Raw genomic sequence first — 16,009 nt, 5'->3', positions numbered from 1 at the left:
ACCGATGTCAAATGGCTAGCTAGTTAGCCGGGTGCACGCTAATAGCGTTTCAAACGTCACTCGCTCAGACTTGGAGTAGTTGTTTCCCTTCCTCTGCATGGGTAACGCTGCTTCGAGGGTGGCTGTTGTCGATGTGTTCCTGGTTTGAGCCCAGGTAGGAGCGAGGAGAGGGACGGAAGCTATACTGTTACATTGGCAATACTAAAGTGCTTATAAAAACATCCAATAGTCAAAGGTATATGAAATACAAATCGTATAGAGAGAAATAGTCCTATAATAACTACAACCTAAAACTTCTTACCTGGGAATATTGAAGACTCATGTTAAAAGGAACCACTAGCTTTCATATGTTCCCATGTTCTGAGCAAGGCACTTAAACATTAGCTTTCTTACATGGCACATATTGCATTTTTACTTTCTTCTCCAACACTTTGTTTCGCATTATTTAAACCAAAATGAACATGTTTCATTATTTATTTGAGGCTAAATTGATTTCATTGATGTATTATATTAAGTTAACATAAGTGTTCATTCAGTATTGTTGTAATTGTCATTAATACAAAAATAAATCGGACGATTAATCGGTATCGGTTTTTTGGGTCCTTCAATAATCGGTATCGGCGTTGAAAAATCAAAAATCGGTCGACCTCTAGTTGAGTTCACCGCATTCTTCCAAGGCAACCTGTCATACATTGCAAACCTGGTGAACTTGGTCATGAGTCCGCCATTGGTGACAAATGACAAGGCGAGTTCAACTCGGAACTTAGCCGAACATGGGGTTTTCCTGTGTGGCTTGGGTGATTCACCAGTCGACACTTACCGACCTCCTCTGATAGGGGGCGTGTGCCTAAACAGCACTATGGTTGAGGATGCCAGACTGGCAACCTGGTCAGAAAAATCCGCAATTAGTTTGGAAATGTTCAACGAAATTTAGAAAACGGCTAACTGCCATCCCCTTGTGCCGAAAACGTTTAGATTTCCACTGGGAATGACTTCCCAGACAACGCTCACCGCAATAGGGGTGTGTGCGCTATCAATCCTCATTGGAACCGAGGAAGTATCTCACTACCTACTGGTTGTCGCGGACCTCCCACATACAGTCTATGTGGGAGCGGACATTTTGGTAAGATTGGGTGTTAAACTCGATACCATACACCAACTTCTTTGGTCTTTGGCGCAGCCAAACCAACATGCCTTGTCTTTCGACCCGGTGCGAATGGCATCCGGGTAGACTATTCCTGAAGCTTGCAAGGTGATAACTGAGTCCGGCATGATGATTCCGGCAAGAACCACAGAGGTTTCTGTAAGACTGAACCTGGTGCCGGATACCGGATGGAAGGCACCACTGCGTTCTTCCAAACCTGTCCGCAACTATTCGACATGGGGCTAACTATCAATGGCAACCCGCTGTTGGAACTAACCGCTAGATCCACTTACCTCCTGCTACAAAATCTGACTCAAGCGGATATTTCCATTCATCGGCACACTCAGCTAGGAACATTGATCGATTACTCCTTCCATGATTTTGAACTGGTTGTTCCTGTGACTGGGCCTCTTCCGTCCTCCCTGACCTAGATGGCGAGGGAGGTACGCCATTTACTTGTCCGTCAAAAGCAATTGCAATAACTCCCGTATTGCCACTTGACGACACATCAACGTTCAGGCTGGATGTCGATTCTGACAGCAAACTGTTAATATACTCCATCGTCACGGAGGAGGATATCGTGTCTCCTCCTGCATGTGAAGTACACTCTTGTGAGGTAACAACCGATGACTTTCCCAACAGTGACATGCCGTCACCACCCGATGAAGACCTGTACAATGTCGCCGAACCATATCCTGGTTTCCATGCACAGGTAATACAACTACTGTCGGAGGCTGATGCTCTTGTCGGAACGCCATCAGTTGAGATAATTATTTAACAAACACAGTGAGATCTGGTCAACAGACTCGCTGGATTGAGGGGGTTACGGGTATCCATGTGGTGCGTATTCCTATGCCACCCGGAGCAACTCCTACGTTTTTGAGACAATACAAAATCCCGCTCGCAGCATACGCAGCGGCACAAAAGATTACCGATTCCTTATTAGCTAAACGGATAATCAGGGAATGTAACAGTACGTATAGCGGTCCCGTGTGGCCTGTTCTGAAACCAACGGGTAAATGGCGTCTTACCGTTGACTATAGACAACTCAACAAACTGGTTATGTTGTCTCGTTGACCAATGACACAGCTCGACCAAGAGTTGCCAAGGTGGCAAAAGCCAAGTACTTCTTCAACGTGGCGAACGGTTTCTGGACCATGACCGTCGACCGTCGTGACCAACACAAGTTGGCTTTCTCTTTCTCGAACAAGCTCTTCACGTTCAATCGTAGCCCGTTCGGGTACATGAACTCCCCCTCAGTGTTCAACATCTTCCTGCACAAGGCAATGCCAGACGCAGCCTCTAGGGGGACGATAATCTACGTGGACGACGTTCTCATGAGGTGAGACTGTCACATTGCCTCAACGAAATGGACCACGTTCTCACCCAACTCGGGTGAATTTTGGCCCATTCCTCCTGACAGAGCTGGTGTAACTGAGTCAGGTTTGTAAGCCTCCTTGCTCACACATGCTTTTTCAGTTCTGCCCACAAATTGTCTATGGGATTGAGGTCCGGGCTTTGTGATGGCCAACTTTGTTGTCCTTTTCTCCAAAAAGTACAATCTTTGTCCCCATGTGCAGTTGCAAACCGTAGTCTGGCTTTTTAATGGTGGTTTTGGAGCAGTGGCTTCTTCCTTGCTGAGCGGCCTTTCGGGTTATGTCGATATAGGACTCGTTTTGCTGTGGATATAGATACTTTTGTACCCGTTTCCTCCAGCATCTTCACAAGGTCCTTTGCTGATGTTCCTACTGCTGAAAAACATCCCCACAGCATGATGCTGCCACCACCATGCTTCACTGTAGGGATGATGCCAGGTTTCCTCCAGATGTGACGCTGGTGGACTCCAATCTAGTTGTAGAAACATCTCAAAGATGATCAATGGAAACAGGATGCACCTCAGCTCCATTCCGAGTCTCATAACAAAAGGTTTGAATACTTATGTAAATAAGATATATTTTTTTATACATTTGCAAAAATGTCCAAAAACCTGTTTTCGCTTTGTCGTTAAGGGATATTGTGTGTAGATTGAATCAGGCTGTAACGTAACAAAATATGGAAAGGTCAAGGGGTCTGAATACTTTCCAAAGCCATGTTATGAGGTGTGACATGTCATGAATTCATTATGATATCATCATATTTATATACATTTTATGGGTTGAAAAGGTTTTTTTTTCTCTCAGACATAAATAAACAATTCCAGGTAAAAGCCAAAGGCCATAGCTGTAATAAAATAAATTAACTGACAAAGCAGAAGAGCCAGGACCGCATCCACCAACGTCACGAGTCACGTACATGTTTTTGCAGCTGTTTCAGTACAACACTACAGGGAGAGAGAGGGGGAGAGGGCAAACTACACTGGACTAGTTTCAATGTATGGAATCACTTAGGAGTTTCTGGATTTTGGGTAAACTTCTCCTTTAAAGCATCTTTGAGAAATAATGAATTGAAGTTGGAACATTTGTGAAATTTGTAGACTAGAGATGTTGGGCCAGTAACCAAGAAGTTGCTGGTTCGATTCCGCACACCCGCAAGGTAGAAAAAAGCTGCCGTTCTACCCTTGAGCAAGGCAGTTAACCCCCAACAACTGCACCCCGGGTGCCGATAACGTGGACGTCGATTAAGGCAGCCCCCACACCTCTCTGATTCAGAGGGGTTGGGTTCAATGCGGAAGACATTTAGGGTGAATGGATTCAGTTGTGACTGACTAGACATCCCCTTTCCTTCCATCCCAGTCCTCCTTTAAGACTCCATGATGTTTCATCATTAGATGCTACAGTCCTCCTTTAAGACTCCAAGAGAGATCTTTGATGAAAACCTGCTCCAGAGCAGAACCTGCTGCTTGAACAGTTCTGAGTATAGGGTCTGAATACTTAAGTAAATGTAATATTTCAGTTTTAGTATTTTTTGATAAATTAGCAAAAATATCAAACAAAAATGTTTTTGCTTTGTCATTATGGGGTATTGTGTTTTTAGAATAAGGCTGTAACCTAACAAAATGTGGAAAAAGTCAAGTGGTCTGAATACTTTCCGGAGGCACTGTACTCTCCGATGTCAAGTCTAGACAGGATCATCCCTCTGAGGTCTGCCATATAGCTCATATACTCTCTGATGCCAAGTCTAGACAGGATCATCCCTCTGAGGTCTGCCATGGAGCTCATATAATCTCTGATGCCAAGTCTAGACAGGATCATCCCTCAGAGGTCCCCACTCTACTCACCGTATGTGCAGTGATGTCCAGTCAGTAGAACCTCATGAAGGTACATCACCACAACATGCTGCATTACAGATCTCTTGAACAGAGATGCCTTTGAACAATGCCTTTGATGTAGCCATACCTCTGGTGGATTGAGCCATCAAGCCCTCCGGAGGTGTCAGATCCTTGCTACTATAGAAACTCATGAAGGTTTGGGGGTGGAACTCATTATACGGATGTAATGGCTTAAGTAAAGCGGTTTTAAACAAGATAAATCTCATTTCTACTCTTTCCAGCGGCTCCAACAGCAGAAATAGCCTCAAGCACAAGAGAAAAATCCCAAGATGGGACTAGCTGTTTGGGTACTGGGCGTAGGTGACCCTTCATAAAACAACAGATCAGGGGGGTGTTCCCCCACTGTATTGTTGTTGCAGCCTAAATGGCAGCCAAATACACATTTATAGTTGAAAAGGCTTTCCCTTGTCAGAAAGCAGAGTAGCTCTGAAACAGAGAAACAAAGGGACTGATGTTTCTGATCTCACCATCTGTTAAATACACACCACTTATTGTGCTATAGTGAGTGTGTGGCTCTAGCACTCTGAATAGAGTTAATTATCAAGGAGAGCGGTCACGTGTGTTGAGGAGCAGAGGATCACTAGTTTGAGCCCAGTATGGGGACAGTGGAGGAAACTAAACTGTTAGCAGCACACTGGCATCAGTTACACATGAAATCAATAAAGTTAGTCATTTCCAAATGAAACCATGTTCTGTAAGGTCTATATGTTGGAGTTCAGGCTTTATTTGACCTGTTAAAGTAGGAAATGTAATGAATTTTGTCCATTACAGAGACGGAGGCCAAGACCAAAAAAATAAGCCTGTTGTAAAATATATAGTTGCCATTTTTAACAAGTTCTGTAGATCAGATGTTAATGAAGTAATACAGACCACATTGAAGTGTCTGGAGTTTTGTCTGCATCTTCTAGAGTTTTGTAAAGATAGGGGGTTGACTGGGTCAGGAAATGTAACATCCATAATGTTTTAAGGAAAAGGTTTTTGTAAAACATGCACCTTACATCGGTTCATCTTGAAACTTTCTCTCCAAAGCTAACTTTCATCAAGGTTTTATATGGTCTATTGGCTTCTCTCTTTTCATTGGCAGAATCCTTTTTCAGTGTTATGATATTCATAACATCCATATCCACCAGTCTATCTTCATGTCAACTAACAGAACTCTGCTGGTTGTCCTGGTAACAGATACCAGTGGGCAGATCTATTTTATTTGTTCAAACTAAACTACAGCACTTACTTTGATGAGTTAAATCTAATCCTTTCTTCTCTTCTCCTCCTCTCACAGTTCCACTCAGCCCCGTTGTTTTCCTGCAGTCCACCAGCAGCACAGACAACCTCTTCATACCCAGCAGTAAGGCGCTACCAGGAGAGGCACAACACAGGGACTCCGGGAGGGAGGAAGAGCTAGCGTTGTCCTGGTAACCATAAAGAGGGGACACAGACACATATCATTATGGATGCTGTTGTCACCGCTGTCATGAAGTGCTTTACAGAAACCCAGCCCAGACCCTGATAGAGCAAGCTGTATGCTAGACTAGACCAAGCTGTACCATCTGGTGTTCTGAACTGGAGAGACTCTTCTCTGCCTCGTCAGCATCAGGATGTTGTTGAGGCTCCCCAGAGGATCCATGATAGTCATGTCTCTCTCCTGTGTGAATGAGAACATCAAACAGATAGTGAACTAAAACTAAAATCATACGGTCTTACAAGAGGCATTAATCTCTCTAAACAGGGCCTAAAATTCAAATGTGAAAGGGTAGTTCCACGAAATGGGTGCCCTTTGCGTCTCTTTGATATTTTAAGTAGAAATTATGCTCCAAAATTCTATTTTAAAAGCCTGTTACACTAGAAATGCACTTTAATGTAGACCACATGGATAATTTAATAAATCTAAGTTAAAAGTCCCAACAATATATGTACCAATGGCAGATTGCTCCTTTAACAATTCCTACAGTACTGAACAACATATTCAAGTGTAGAACTTCAGTAGAATGCCCCTTTAAAACCCCACATTAGTTCAACAACTGCATAGTTTATGCCCCTGTTTAAGACGATACTCACTGGTGGTAATCTGATATTCTGTCTCTTCCTCTTTCACTCCCAAGACGTCTTCCTTCTTCACCTTTATTGAGATAGCATCCTCTTCCTCTCTAAAAGGTTCTTCCTCTGTTTCCTCTATAACATCCTCTTCTTCTTTCACGACAATGTTCAGCCTCAGAGCTTCTTTCTCCATACAGCAGACCCCTTCTTCTTTAGCAGGGGACGAGTAGTTTAGTGAGGTCATGGTCGGGGATGTTAGCTAGCTAGTTAGCATTAGCTACTAGCCTGGTGCAAACCTCAGTATAAATATTTAACACGTTTGCAAATTGAACAAGCAAATTAGGTTAAAGTTAACACGTCAACAGAACTGTGTTAACAACACTGAGATTAGCTAATGTACATTAACATGGTCTAAAGCGTCAATCTTTCAGTTTTATGTTGGCTAGCAAGCTACCGAGGTGGTAGAAAGAGTAGCCGTGTTGTTGTTCCTGAAGAAGCGTCCCGTCCAGTCCATTATACGTCACGCAAAAAGCGTCACCTGAAAGACGCACATCGCCTTCTGATGGCTGGAGTGAGTAACGCAGTTTGGAAACAACAGTTATAACACTTTTAGTATTGGAAAGAACGTCATAATAATTTAACAATAAGCTGATATATTTTCTCTTACGTCTTACAAATAACACTTTCCTGTACACAGACGTAGAAGCTTAATATGAATATGTAGATGCTGAATAAATACTTATATGAATAGGTTGTGTTTTAATACACATTTGCTCTGTTCAGTTTTTACATTCGTTTTTATCTAGATGTGACGGTACTATTCCCTTAAAGCCACGCTCTATAAGATACAAATCATCCTGTAAACCAGGGGTTGGAAACTCCAGTCCTCGGGGGGCCGGATTGATGTCACCCCTTTTCTCCATCCCTAGCAAACACAGCTGATTAATCAAACTGCATTCTAAACTGAAGATCATCATTAGGTGATTATTGGAGTCAGGTGTGTTAGCTGGGGCTGGAAGCTATGATCCCTTATTGATGTCACTAGTTAAATCCACTTCAATCAGTGTACATGAAGGGGGGAGACAGGTTAAATAAGGCATTTTAGGCCTTGAGACAAATGAGACATGGATTGTGTATATGTGCGATTCGGAGGGGGAATTGGGAAGACAAAATAGTTAAGAGCCTTTGAACAGGGTATGGTAGTAGGTCCCAGGTGCCGGTTTGTGTCAAGAATTGCAACGCTGCTGGGTTTTTCCAGCTCAACAGTTTCCCATGTGTACCAAGAATCATCCACCACCCAAACAGTGGCGGTCAGTGCCATTTAAAATGAGGCAGGACAATTTGTTTTTTCATGAACATGGCCTTATTTCTATTACAGCATATTAGATGACTGTCATTCATATTCCACTCACCCTGTTCAATGTAACAGTGATAGGTTTAGGCTACTACATGATACTAACATTTCCCCTATACCCATCATGAGGTTGCTACAACTTAGCCTATGAATTAAAGTTTACAACGTCGGTGCACACAGGTCGAGAAACATTTTTTAGGTGACAGACAGTTACACATGGACAGACAGTCGTGAAGACACCAACTAATTATCATGGTCCAAACACACCAAGACAGTCATGAAGAGGGCACGACAACAACTTTTCCACCTCAGGAGACTGAAAAGATTTGGCATGGGTCCCCAGAACCTCAAAAAGTTATACAGCTGCACCATCGAGAGCATCCTGACTGGTTGCATCACCACCTGGTATGGCAACTGCTCGGCATCTGACCGTAATGCACTACAGAGGGTAGTGAATATCACTGGGGCCAAGCTTCCTGCCATCCAGGACCTATATAAAGAAAGCCCAAAAAATTGTCAGATCCTCCAGTCACCCAAGTCATACGTCAAGTGGTACCGGAGCACCAAGTCTAGAACCAAAAGGCTTCTTAACAGCTTCTACCCCCAAGTCATAAGACTGCTGAACAATGAATTAAATGGCCACCGGACTATTTACATTGACCCCACCTCCATTTGTTTTGTACACTGTTGCTACTCACTGTTTATTATCTATGAAATGTCACTTCACCCCTACCTACATGTACAAATTACCTCGACTAACCTGTACCCCCGCACATTGACTCGGTACCACTCCGGTAAGACGGGGGGGTGGGGGGTGGGGGGGGGGGGGTGGTCTGTGCATATTTGTAAACAACAGCTGGTGCACGGAATCTAAGGAAGTCTCTAGATTTTGCTCGCCTGAAGTAGAGCATATTGTGATAAATTGCAAGCCACACTACTTGCCTAGAGAGTTCTCAGCTATACTTTTCGTGGCTGTTTATTTACCACCACAGACAGATGCTGGCACTAAGACCGCACTCAGTCAGCTGTATAAGGAAATAAGCAAACAGGAAACCACTCACCCAGAGGCGGCGCTCCTAGTGGACAGAGACTTTAATGCAGGAAAACTTAAATCAGTTCTACGAAATCTCTATCAACATGTTAAATGTGCAACCAGAGGGGGAAAAAAATCGAGATCACCTGTACTCCACACACAGAGACGCATACAAAGCTCTCCCTCGCCCTCCATTTGGTAAATCCGACCAAAACTCTATCCTCCTGATTCCTGCTTACAAGCAAAAATTAAAGCAGGAAGCACCAGTGACTCGGTCTATAAATAAATGATCAGATGAAGCAGATGCTAAACTACAGGACTGTTTTGCTATCACAGACTGGAACATGTTCCGGGATTCTTCCGATGACATTGAGGAATACACCACATCAGTCGCTGGCTTTATCAATAAGTGCATTGTACGTACATACCCCAACCAGAAGCCATGGATTACAGGCAACATTTGCACTGAGCTAAAGGGTAGAGCTGCCGCTTTCAAGGTGAGGGACTCTAACCCGGAAGCTTACAAGAAATCCCGCTATGCCCCGCGACGAACCATCAAACAGGCAAAGCGTCAATACAGGGCTAAGATTGAATCATACTACACCGGCTCCGATGCTCGTCGGATGTGGCAGGGCTTGCAAACTATTACAGACTACAAAGGGAAGCACAGCCGCGAGCCTACCAGGTGAGCTAAATCAATTCTATGCTTGCTTCGAGGCAAGCAACACTGAGGCATGAGAGCATCAGCTGTGATCACGCTATCTGCCGATGTGAGTAAGACCTTTAAACAGGTCAACATTCACAAGGCTGCGGGGCCAGATGGATTACCAGGATGTGTGCTCCGGGCATGTGCTGACCAACTGGCAGGTGTCTTCACTGACATTTTCAACATGTCCCTGATTGAGTCTGTAATACCAACATGCTTGAAGCAGACCACCATAGTCCCTGTGCCTAAGAACACAAAGGCAACCTGCCTAAATGACTACAGCCCCGTAGCACTCACGTCCGTAGCCATGAAGTGCTTTGAAAGGCTGGTAATGGCTCACATCAACACCATTATCCCAGAAACCCTAGACCCACTCCAATTTGCATACCGCCCAAACAGATCCACAGATGATGCAATATCTATTGCACTCCACACTGCCCTTTCCCACCTGGACAAAAGGAACACCTATGTGAGAATGCTATTCATTGACTACAGCTCAGTGTTTAACACCATAGTACCCTCAAAGCTCATCACTAAGCTAAGGACCCTGGGACTAAACACCACCCTCTGCAACTGGATCCTGGACTTCCTAACGGGCCGCCCCCAGGTGGTGAGGGTAGGTAGCAACACGTCTGCCATGCTGATCCTCAACACTGGAGCTCCCCAGGGGTGCGTACTCAGTCCCCTCCTGTACTCCCTGTTCACCCACGACTGCATGGCCAGGCACAACTCCAACACCATCATTAAGTTTGCTGTCGACACAGCAGTGGTAGGCCTGATCACCGACAACGACGAGACAGCCTATAGGGAGGAGGTCAGAGACCTGGCCGGGTGGTGCCAGAATAACAACCTATCCCTCAACGTAACCAAGACTAAGGAGATGTTTGTGGACTACAGGAAAAGGAGCACCGAGCATGTCTCCATTCTCATCGACGGGGCTGTAGTGGAGCAGGTTGAGAGCTTCAAATTCCTTGGTCCAAACACACCAAGACAGTCGTGAAGAGGGCACTACAAATCCTATTTCCCCTCAGGAAACTAAAAAGGTTTGGCATGGGTCCTGAGATCCTCAAAAGGTTCTACAGCTGCAACATCGAGAGCATCCTGACTGGTTGCATCACTGCCTGGTATGGCAATTGCTCGGCCTCCGACCGCAAGGCACTACAGAGGGTAATGCGTACGGCCCAGTACATCACTGGGGCAAAGCTGCCTGCCATCCAGGACCTCTACACCAGGCGGTGTCAGAGGAAGGCCCTGAAAATTGTCAAAGACCCCAGCCACCCCAGTCATAGACTGTTCTCTCTACTACCGCATGGCAAGCGGTACCGGAGAGCCAAGTCTAGGACAAAAAGGCTTCTCAACAGTTTTTACCCCCAAGCCATAAGACTCCTGAACAGGTTACCAAATGGTTACCCGGACTATTTGCATTGTGTGCCCCCCCAACCCCTCTTTTACGCTGCTGCTACTCTCTGTTTATCTTACATGCATATTCACTTTATCTATACATTCATGTACATACTACCACTATTGGCCCAACCAACCAGTGCTCCCTCACATTGGCTAACCGGGCTATCTGCATTGTGTCCCACCACCCGCCAACCCCTCTTTTTACGCTACTGCTACTCTCTGTTCATCATATATGCATAGTCACTTTAACCATATCTACATGTACATACTACCTCAATAAGCCTGACTAACCGGTGTCTGTATATAGCCTTGCTACTCTTATTTTCAAATGTCTTTTTACTGTTGTTTTATTTCTTTACTTACCTACCCACACACACACACACACACACACACACACACACACACACACACACACACACACACACACACTTTTTTTATCGCACTATTGGTTAGAGCCTGTAAGTAAGCATTTCACTGTAAGGTCTACACCTGTTGTATTCGGCGCACGTGACAAATAAACTTTGATTTGATTTGATTCGGCGCATGTGACAAATAAAGTTTGATTTTATTTGACAAATTCAGCTATGTTTATCCCATTTTTTTCTGTTTAAGTAACGTTTGTCAACCACTGATCACACGTAAACACAGTTCACTTTCATAACAGCCACGTTGTATTCCTTCTCTCCTCCTCTCACCTTTTCCCCTTTGCTTCTGGACTTCAATGCACAACACATCAGCTGTATGTGACCAGGAGAAAAAACCTTTCCAACCCAAACCATATCATAACTGCTACACACAGCCTACATTGTTGTCACCATATTAGCTAAAGTAACATCATAGTCAACATAGCTAATAGAACTAACGTGTTAGTAAAGCTGCTATAATCATGCAGTAACGTTACAGTGTACAGTCAGTAAGCAGTTTAGCACTTACATTGGCGGGCCCATGTGGCAAGACATTTGTAAAACCAAAAGTTTACCTTGACTTGGAAGAGTTCCAGTGTTGTGTTGGATAGCCATAGTCAGCTAGCATCCCTCTGTTTGAGCCGGGTGTTTGAGTAGGCTAAACTAGCTAGCTGCATTTGCTAGCTAAGTAAGTGAAACTGAAAGTGGCAAATAAATGACAAAATCTCTCTCTCTTGCTTCATTTTGGAATAAATTAATTTGTTCAAAACTGTTCAACAATTATCTTTCTCTCTCTTTGAGTCAACTACTCACAACATTTTATGCACTGCAGTGCTAGCTAGCTGTAGCTTATGCTTTCAGTACTAGATTCATTCTCTGATCCTTTCATTGGGTGGGCAAAATGTCAGTTTATTTATTTATTCATTTTTAAATTTTATTTCACCTTTATTTAACCAGGTAAGCTAGTTGAGAACAGGTTCTCATTTACAACTGCGACCTGGCCAAGATAAAGCAAAGCAGTGCGACAGAAACAACAACACAGAGTTCCACATGGAATAAACAAGCGTACAGTCAATAACACAATAGATAAAAATAAAGTCTATATACAGTGTGTGCAAATGGCATGAGGAGGTAAGGCAATAAATAGGCCATAGTAGCAGAGTAATAACAATTTAGCAGATTAACACTGGAGGGATAGATGAGCAGATGATGATGAGCAGATGAAGGTGTGTAAGTAGTGATACTGGTGTGCAAAAGAGCAGCAAAGTAAATAAAACAATATGGGGATGAGGTGGATGAACGCAGTGCCCTTGTTTGGCCCTACACCCAAACAAGGGCACTGCGTTCATCCACCTCTGGCCTGCTGGCCCCCTACCTCTGCGGAAGCACAGTTCCCGCTCAGCCCAGTCAAAACTGTTCGCTGCTCTGGCACCCCAATGGTGGAACAAGCTCCCTCACGACGCCAGGACAGCGGAGTCAATCACCACCTTCCGTAGACACCTGAAACCCCACCTCTTTAAGGAATACCTGGGATAGGATATAGTAATCCTTCTAACCCCCCCCCCCCAAAAAAAAAATATAGATGTACTATTCTAAAGTGGTTGTTCCACTGGATATCATAAGGTGAATGCACCAATTTGTAAGTCGCTCTGGATAAGAACGTCTGCTAAATGACGTAAATGTAAATGTAGGTAGGTAGATTGGGTGGGCTATTTACAGATGGACTATGTACAGCTGCAGCGATCAGTTAGCTGCTCAGAGAGCTGATGTTTAAAGTTAGTGAGTCTCCAGCTTCAGCGATTTTTGCAATTCGTTCCAGTCAGTGGCAGCAGAGAACTGGAAGGAAAGGCGGCCAAAGGAGGTGTTGGCTTTGGGGATGACCAGTGATATATACCTGCTGGAGCCTGCTGGAGCGTGTGCTACGGGTGGGTGTTGTTATCGTGACCAGTGAGCTGAGATAAAGCGGAGCTTTACCTAGCATAGACTTATAGATGACCTGGAGCCAGTGGGTTTGGCGACGAATATGTAGCGAGGGCCAGCAAACTAGAGCATACAGGTCACAGTGGTGGGTGGTATAAGGGGCTTTGGTAACAAAACGGATGGCACTGTGATAGACTATATCCAATTTGCTAAGTAGAGTATAGGAAGCTATTTTGTAGATCGCCAAAGTCGAGGATAGGTAGGATATTTAGTTTTACTAAGGTAAGTTTGGCGGCGTGAGTGCAGGAGGCTTTGTTGCGAAATAGAAAGCCGATTCTAGATTTAATTTTGGATTGTAGATGTTTGATATGAGTCTGGAAGGAGAGTTTACAGTCTAGCCAGACACCTAGGTATTTGTAGTTGTCCACGTATTCTAGGTCAGAACCGTCCAGAGTAGTGATGCTAGTCGGGCGGGCGGGTGCGGGCAGCGAACAGTTGAAAAGCATGCATTTGGTTTTATTAGCATTTAAGAGCAGTTGGAGGCCACGGAAGGAGTGTTGTATGGCATTGAAGCTCGTTTGGAGGTTAGTTAACACAGTGTCCAAAGAAGGGCCAGATGTATACAGAATGGTGTCGTCTGCGTAAAGGTGGATCAGGGAATCACCCGCAGCAAGAGCGACATCGTTGATATATACAGAGAAAAGAGTCGGCCCGAGAATTGAATCCTGTGGTAACCCCCATAGAGACTGCCAGAGGTCCAGACAACAGGCCCTCCGATTTGACACACTGAACTCTATCTGAGAAGTAGTTGGTGAACCAGGCGAGGCAGTCATTTGAGAAACCAAGGCTATTGAGTCTGCCGATAAGAATGTGGTGATTGACAGAGTCAAAAGCCTTGGCCAGGTCAATGAAGAAGGCTGCACAGTACTGTCTTTTATCGATGGCGGTTATGATATCGTTTAGTACCTTGAGCGTGGCTGAGGTGCACCCATGACCAGCTCAGAAACTGGATTGCACAGCGGAGAAGGTTCATGCTGAAAGAGCTCTGATAGGTTGGAGGACGTCCTCCGGAAGTTGTCATAATTACTGTTTAAGTCTATAGAAGGGCTTGAGAACCATGAGCCTCCTAGGTTTTGTATTGAAGTCAATGTACCCAGAGGAGGACGCAAAATAGTATGTTTTATTCAATTATTTGGTGATGTGATTATATTTAGTATAGTTTTATCCAAAAAGGATAATTATTTTAATGTTTTACCAATTTATTTTCTTCTGAAAATCACTCAGGAGGATGGTCCTCACCTTCCTCCTCTGAGGAGCCTCCACTGCACCCAAAGGACATCCAGCCAACTTGACACAATTGTGGGAAGCACTGGAGTCAACATGAGCCAGCATCCCTGTGGAACGCTTTGGACACCTTGAAGAGTTCATGCCCCGACGAATTGAGGCTCTTCTAAGGGAAAAGGAGGAGATTCCTGTTTGATATTAGGATGTTTTGTTCTCTCCAAATGTTTGGTATGATCAGTGTGTATATGTCAAGAAAATATTGCATGACCAAAAGCACAATTCTATTTTTGTAAAAATGAGACAAGAGTAAGAGCATATGTGTGTTCTCTCAAGAACTTTAAGTAGCCTATATTCTATGTGATCTATTATTTTCAGACAGGATTGTGTCACGGCACAGATCTGGGGAAGTGTACCAAATCATTTCTGCAGCATTGAAGGTCCACATCATTCTTAAAAGGAAGAAGTTTGAAACCACCAAGACCCTTCCTACTGCTGGCTGCCCGGCCAAACTGAACAATCGGGGGAGAAGGGCCTTGGTCAGGGAGGTGACCAAGAACCCAATGGTCACTCTGACAGAGCTCCTCTTTGGAGATGGGAGAACCTTCTAGAAGAACAACCATCTCTACATCACTCCACCAATCAGGCCTTTATGGTGGCCAGACGGAAGCCACTCCTCAGTAAAAGGCACATGAAAGCCAGCTTGGAGTTTACCAAAAGGCACCTAAAGGACTCTCAGACCATGAGTAACAAGATTCTCTGGTCTGATGAAACCAAGACTGAACTCTTTGGCCTAAATGCCAAGCGTCACGTCTTGAGGAAACCTGGCACCATTCCTACGGTGAAGCATGGGGTTGGCAGCATCATGCTGTGGGGATGTTTTTCAGCGGCATGGACTGGGAGACTCGTCAGGACCGAGGGAAAGATGAACGGAGCAAAATACAGAGAGATCATTTTTAAAAACTTGCTCCAGCCTTACCTATAGAGTAGCACCACCACCCATCAGCCCATTCTCTTCTTGACTTCAAAGCTGCAGTGTATTGTTGATGTAGGAGTTTATGATTAATAATAATTAAAATTGTGAAAATAGAAGTGTATAATTATTTATTTTTTATCAACTTTAAGATACTGTTTGTGTCTAGGCAGATGTAGAATCTGAATAGGAAAGTACATTATCAATAAATAGTTGATTGTTCTTTTTTTCACATCAAAGTATACTGAGCCACAATCTGTAAAATGTGACCATACTATTTATTTAAAGCCCCACTAAGATATCACTGTACTATTCCTTTAAGCCCCTCTGTCAGATATAAATCATCAGAGTGGGAAACCAACTGAAATGGAAACAATGGAGCAAATGGATCACTATCAGAGGGGTGTATTATGACATCAGATAGAACTACTCAGACATTCCAAATATCACTTGATTATCAGAGGGGTGTATTATGACATCAGATAGAA

At 44.1% G+C, this 16,009-nt stretch overlaps 1 protein-coding gene across 2 annotated transcripts in view; it reads right to left on the bottom strand.

Annotated features, from left to right (window-relative positions):
- The window catches only part of LOC123725391 (zinc finger protein with KRAB and SCAN domains 1), a 29,571-nt gene extending 22,597 nt beyond the window's left edge, over nt 1-6,974 (bottom strand). The window contains exons 1-3 of one of the 2 annotated variants that reach the window (XM_045690599.1): nt 6,468-6,972; nt 5,957-6,054; nt 5,644-5,821 (exon numbers count right to left, since the gene is read on the bottom strand). In XM_045690599.1, coding sequence (XP_045546555.1) covers nt 5,644-5,821; nt 5,957-6,054; nt 6,468-6,690 — 499 coding nt within the window. In that variant the 5' untranslated portion in view covers nt 6,691-6,972. Of the gene's footprint in view, nt 1-5,643; nt 5,822-5,956; nt 6,055-6,467 lie in introns of both variants that reach the window. The other variant, XM_045690600.1, reaches the window with a different exon arrangement.
- Between the last annotated feature and the right edge of the window lie 9,035 nt (nt 6,975-16,009).

The sequence above is a fragment of the Salmo salar genome, chromosome ssa12 (genome assembly GCF_905237065.1).
Source record: "Salmo salar chromosome ssa12, Ssal_v3.1, whole genome shotgun sequence".
NCBI lineage: Eukaryota > Metazoa > Chordata > Actinopteri > Salmoniformes > Salmonidae > Salmo > Salmo salar.
Note: the sequence above shows the minus strand (reverse complement) of the source record. Positions and strands in the feature narration are given on the sequence as shown.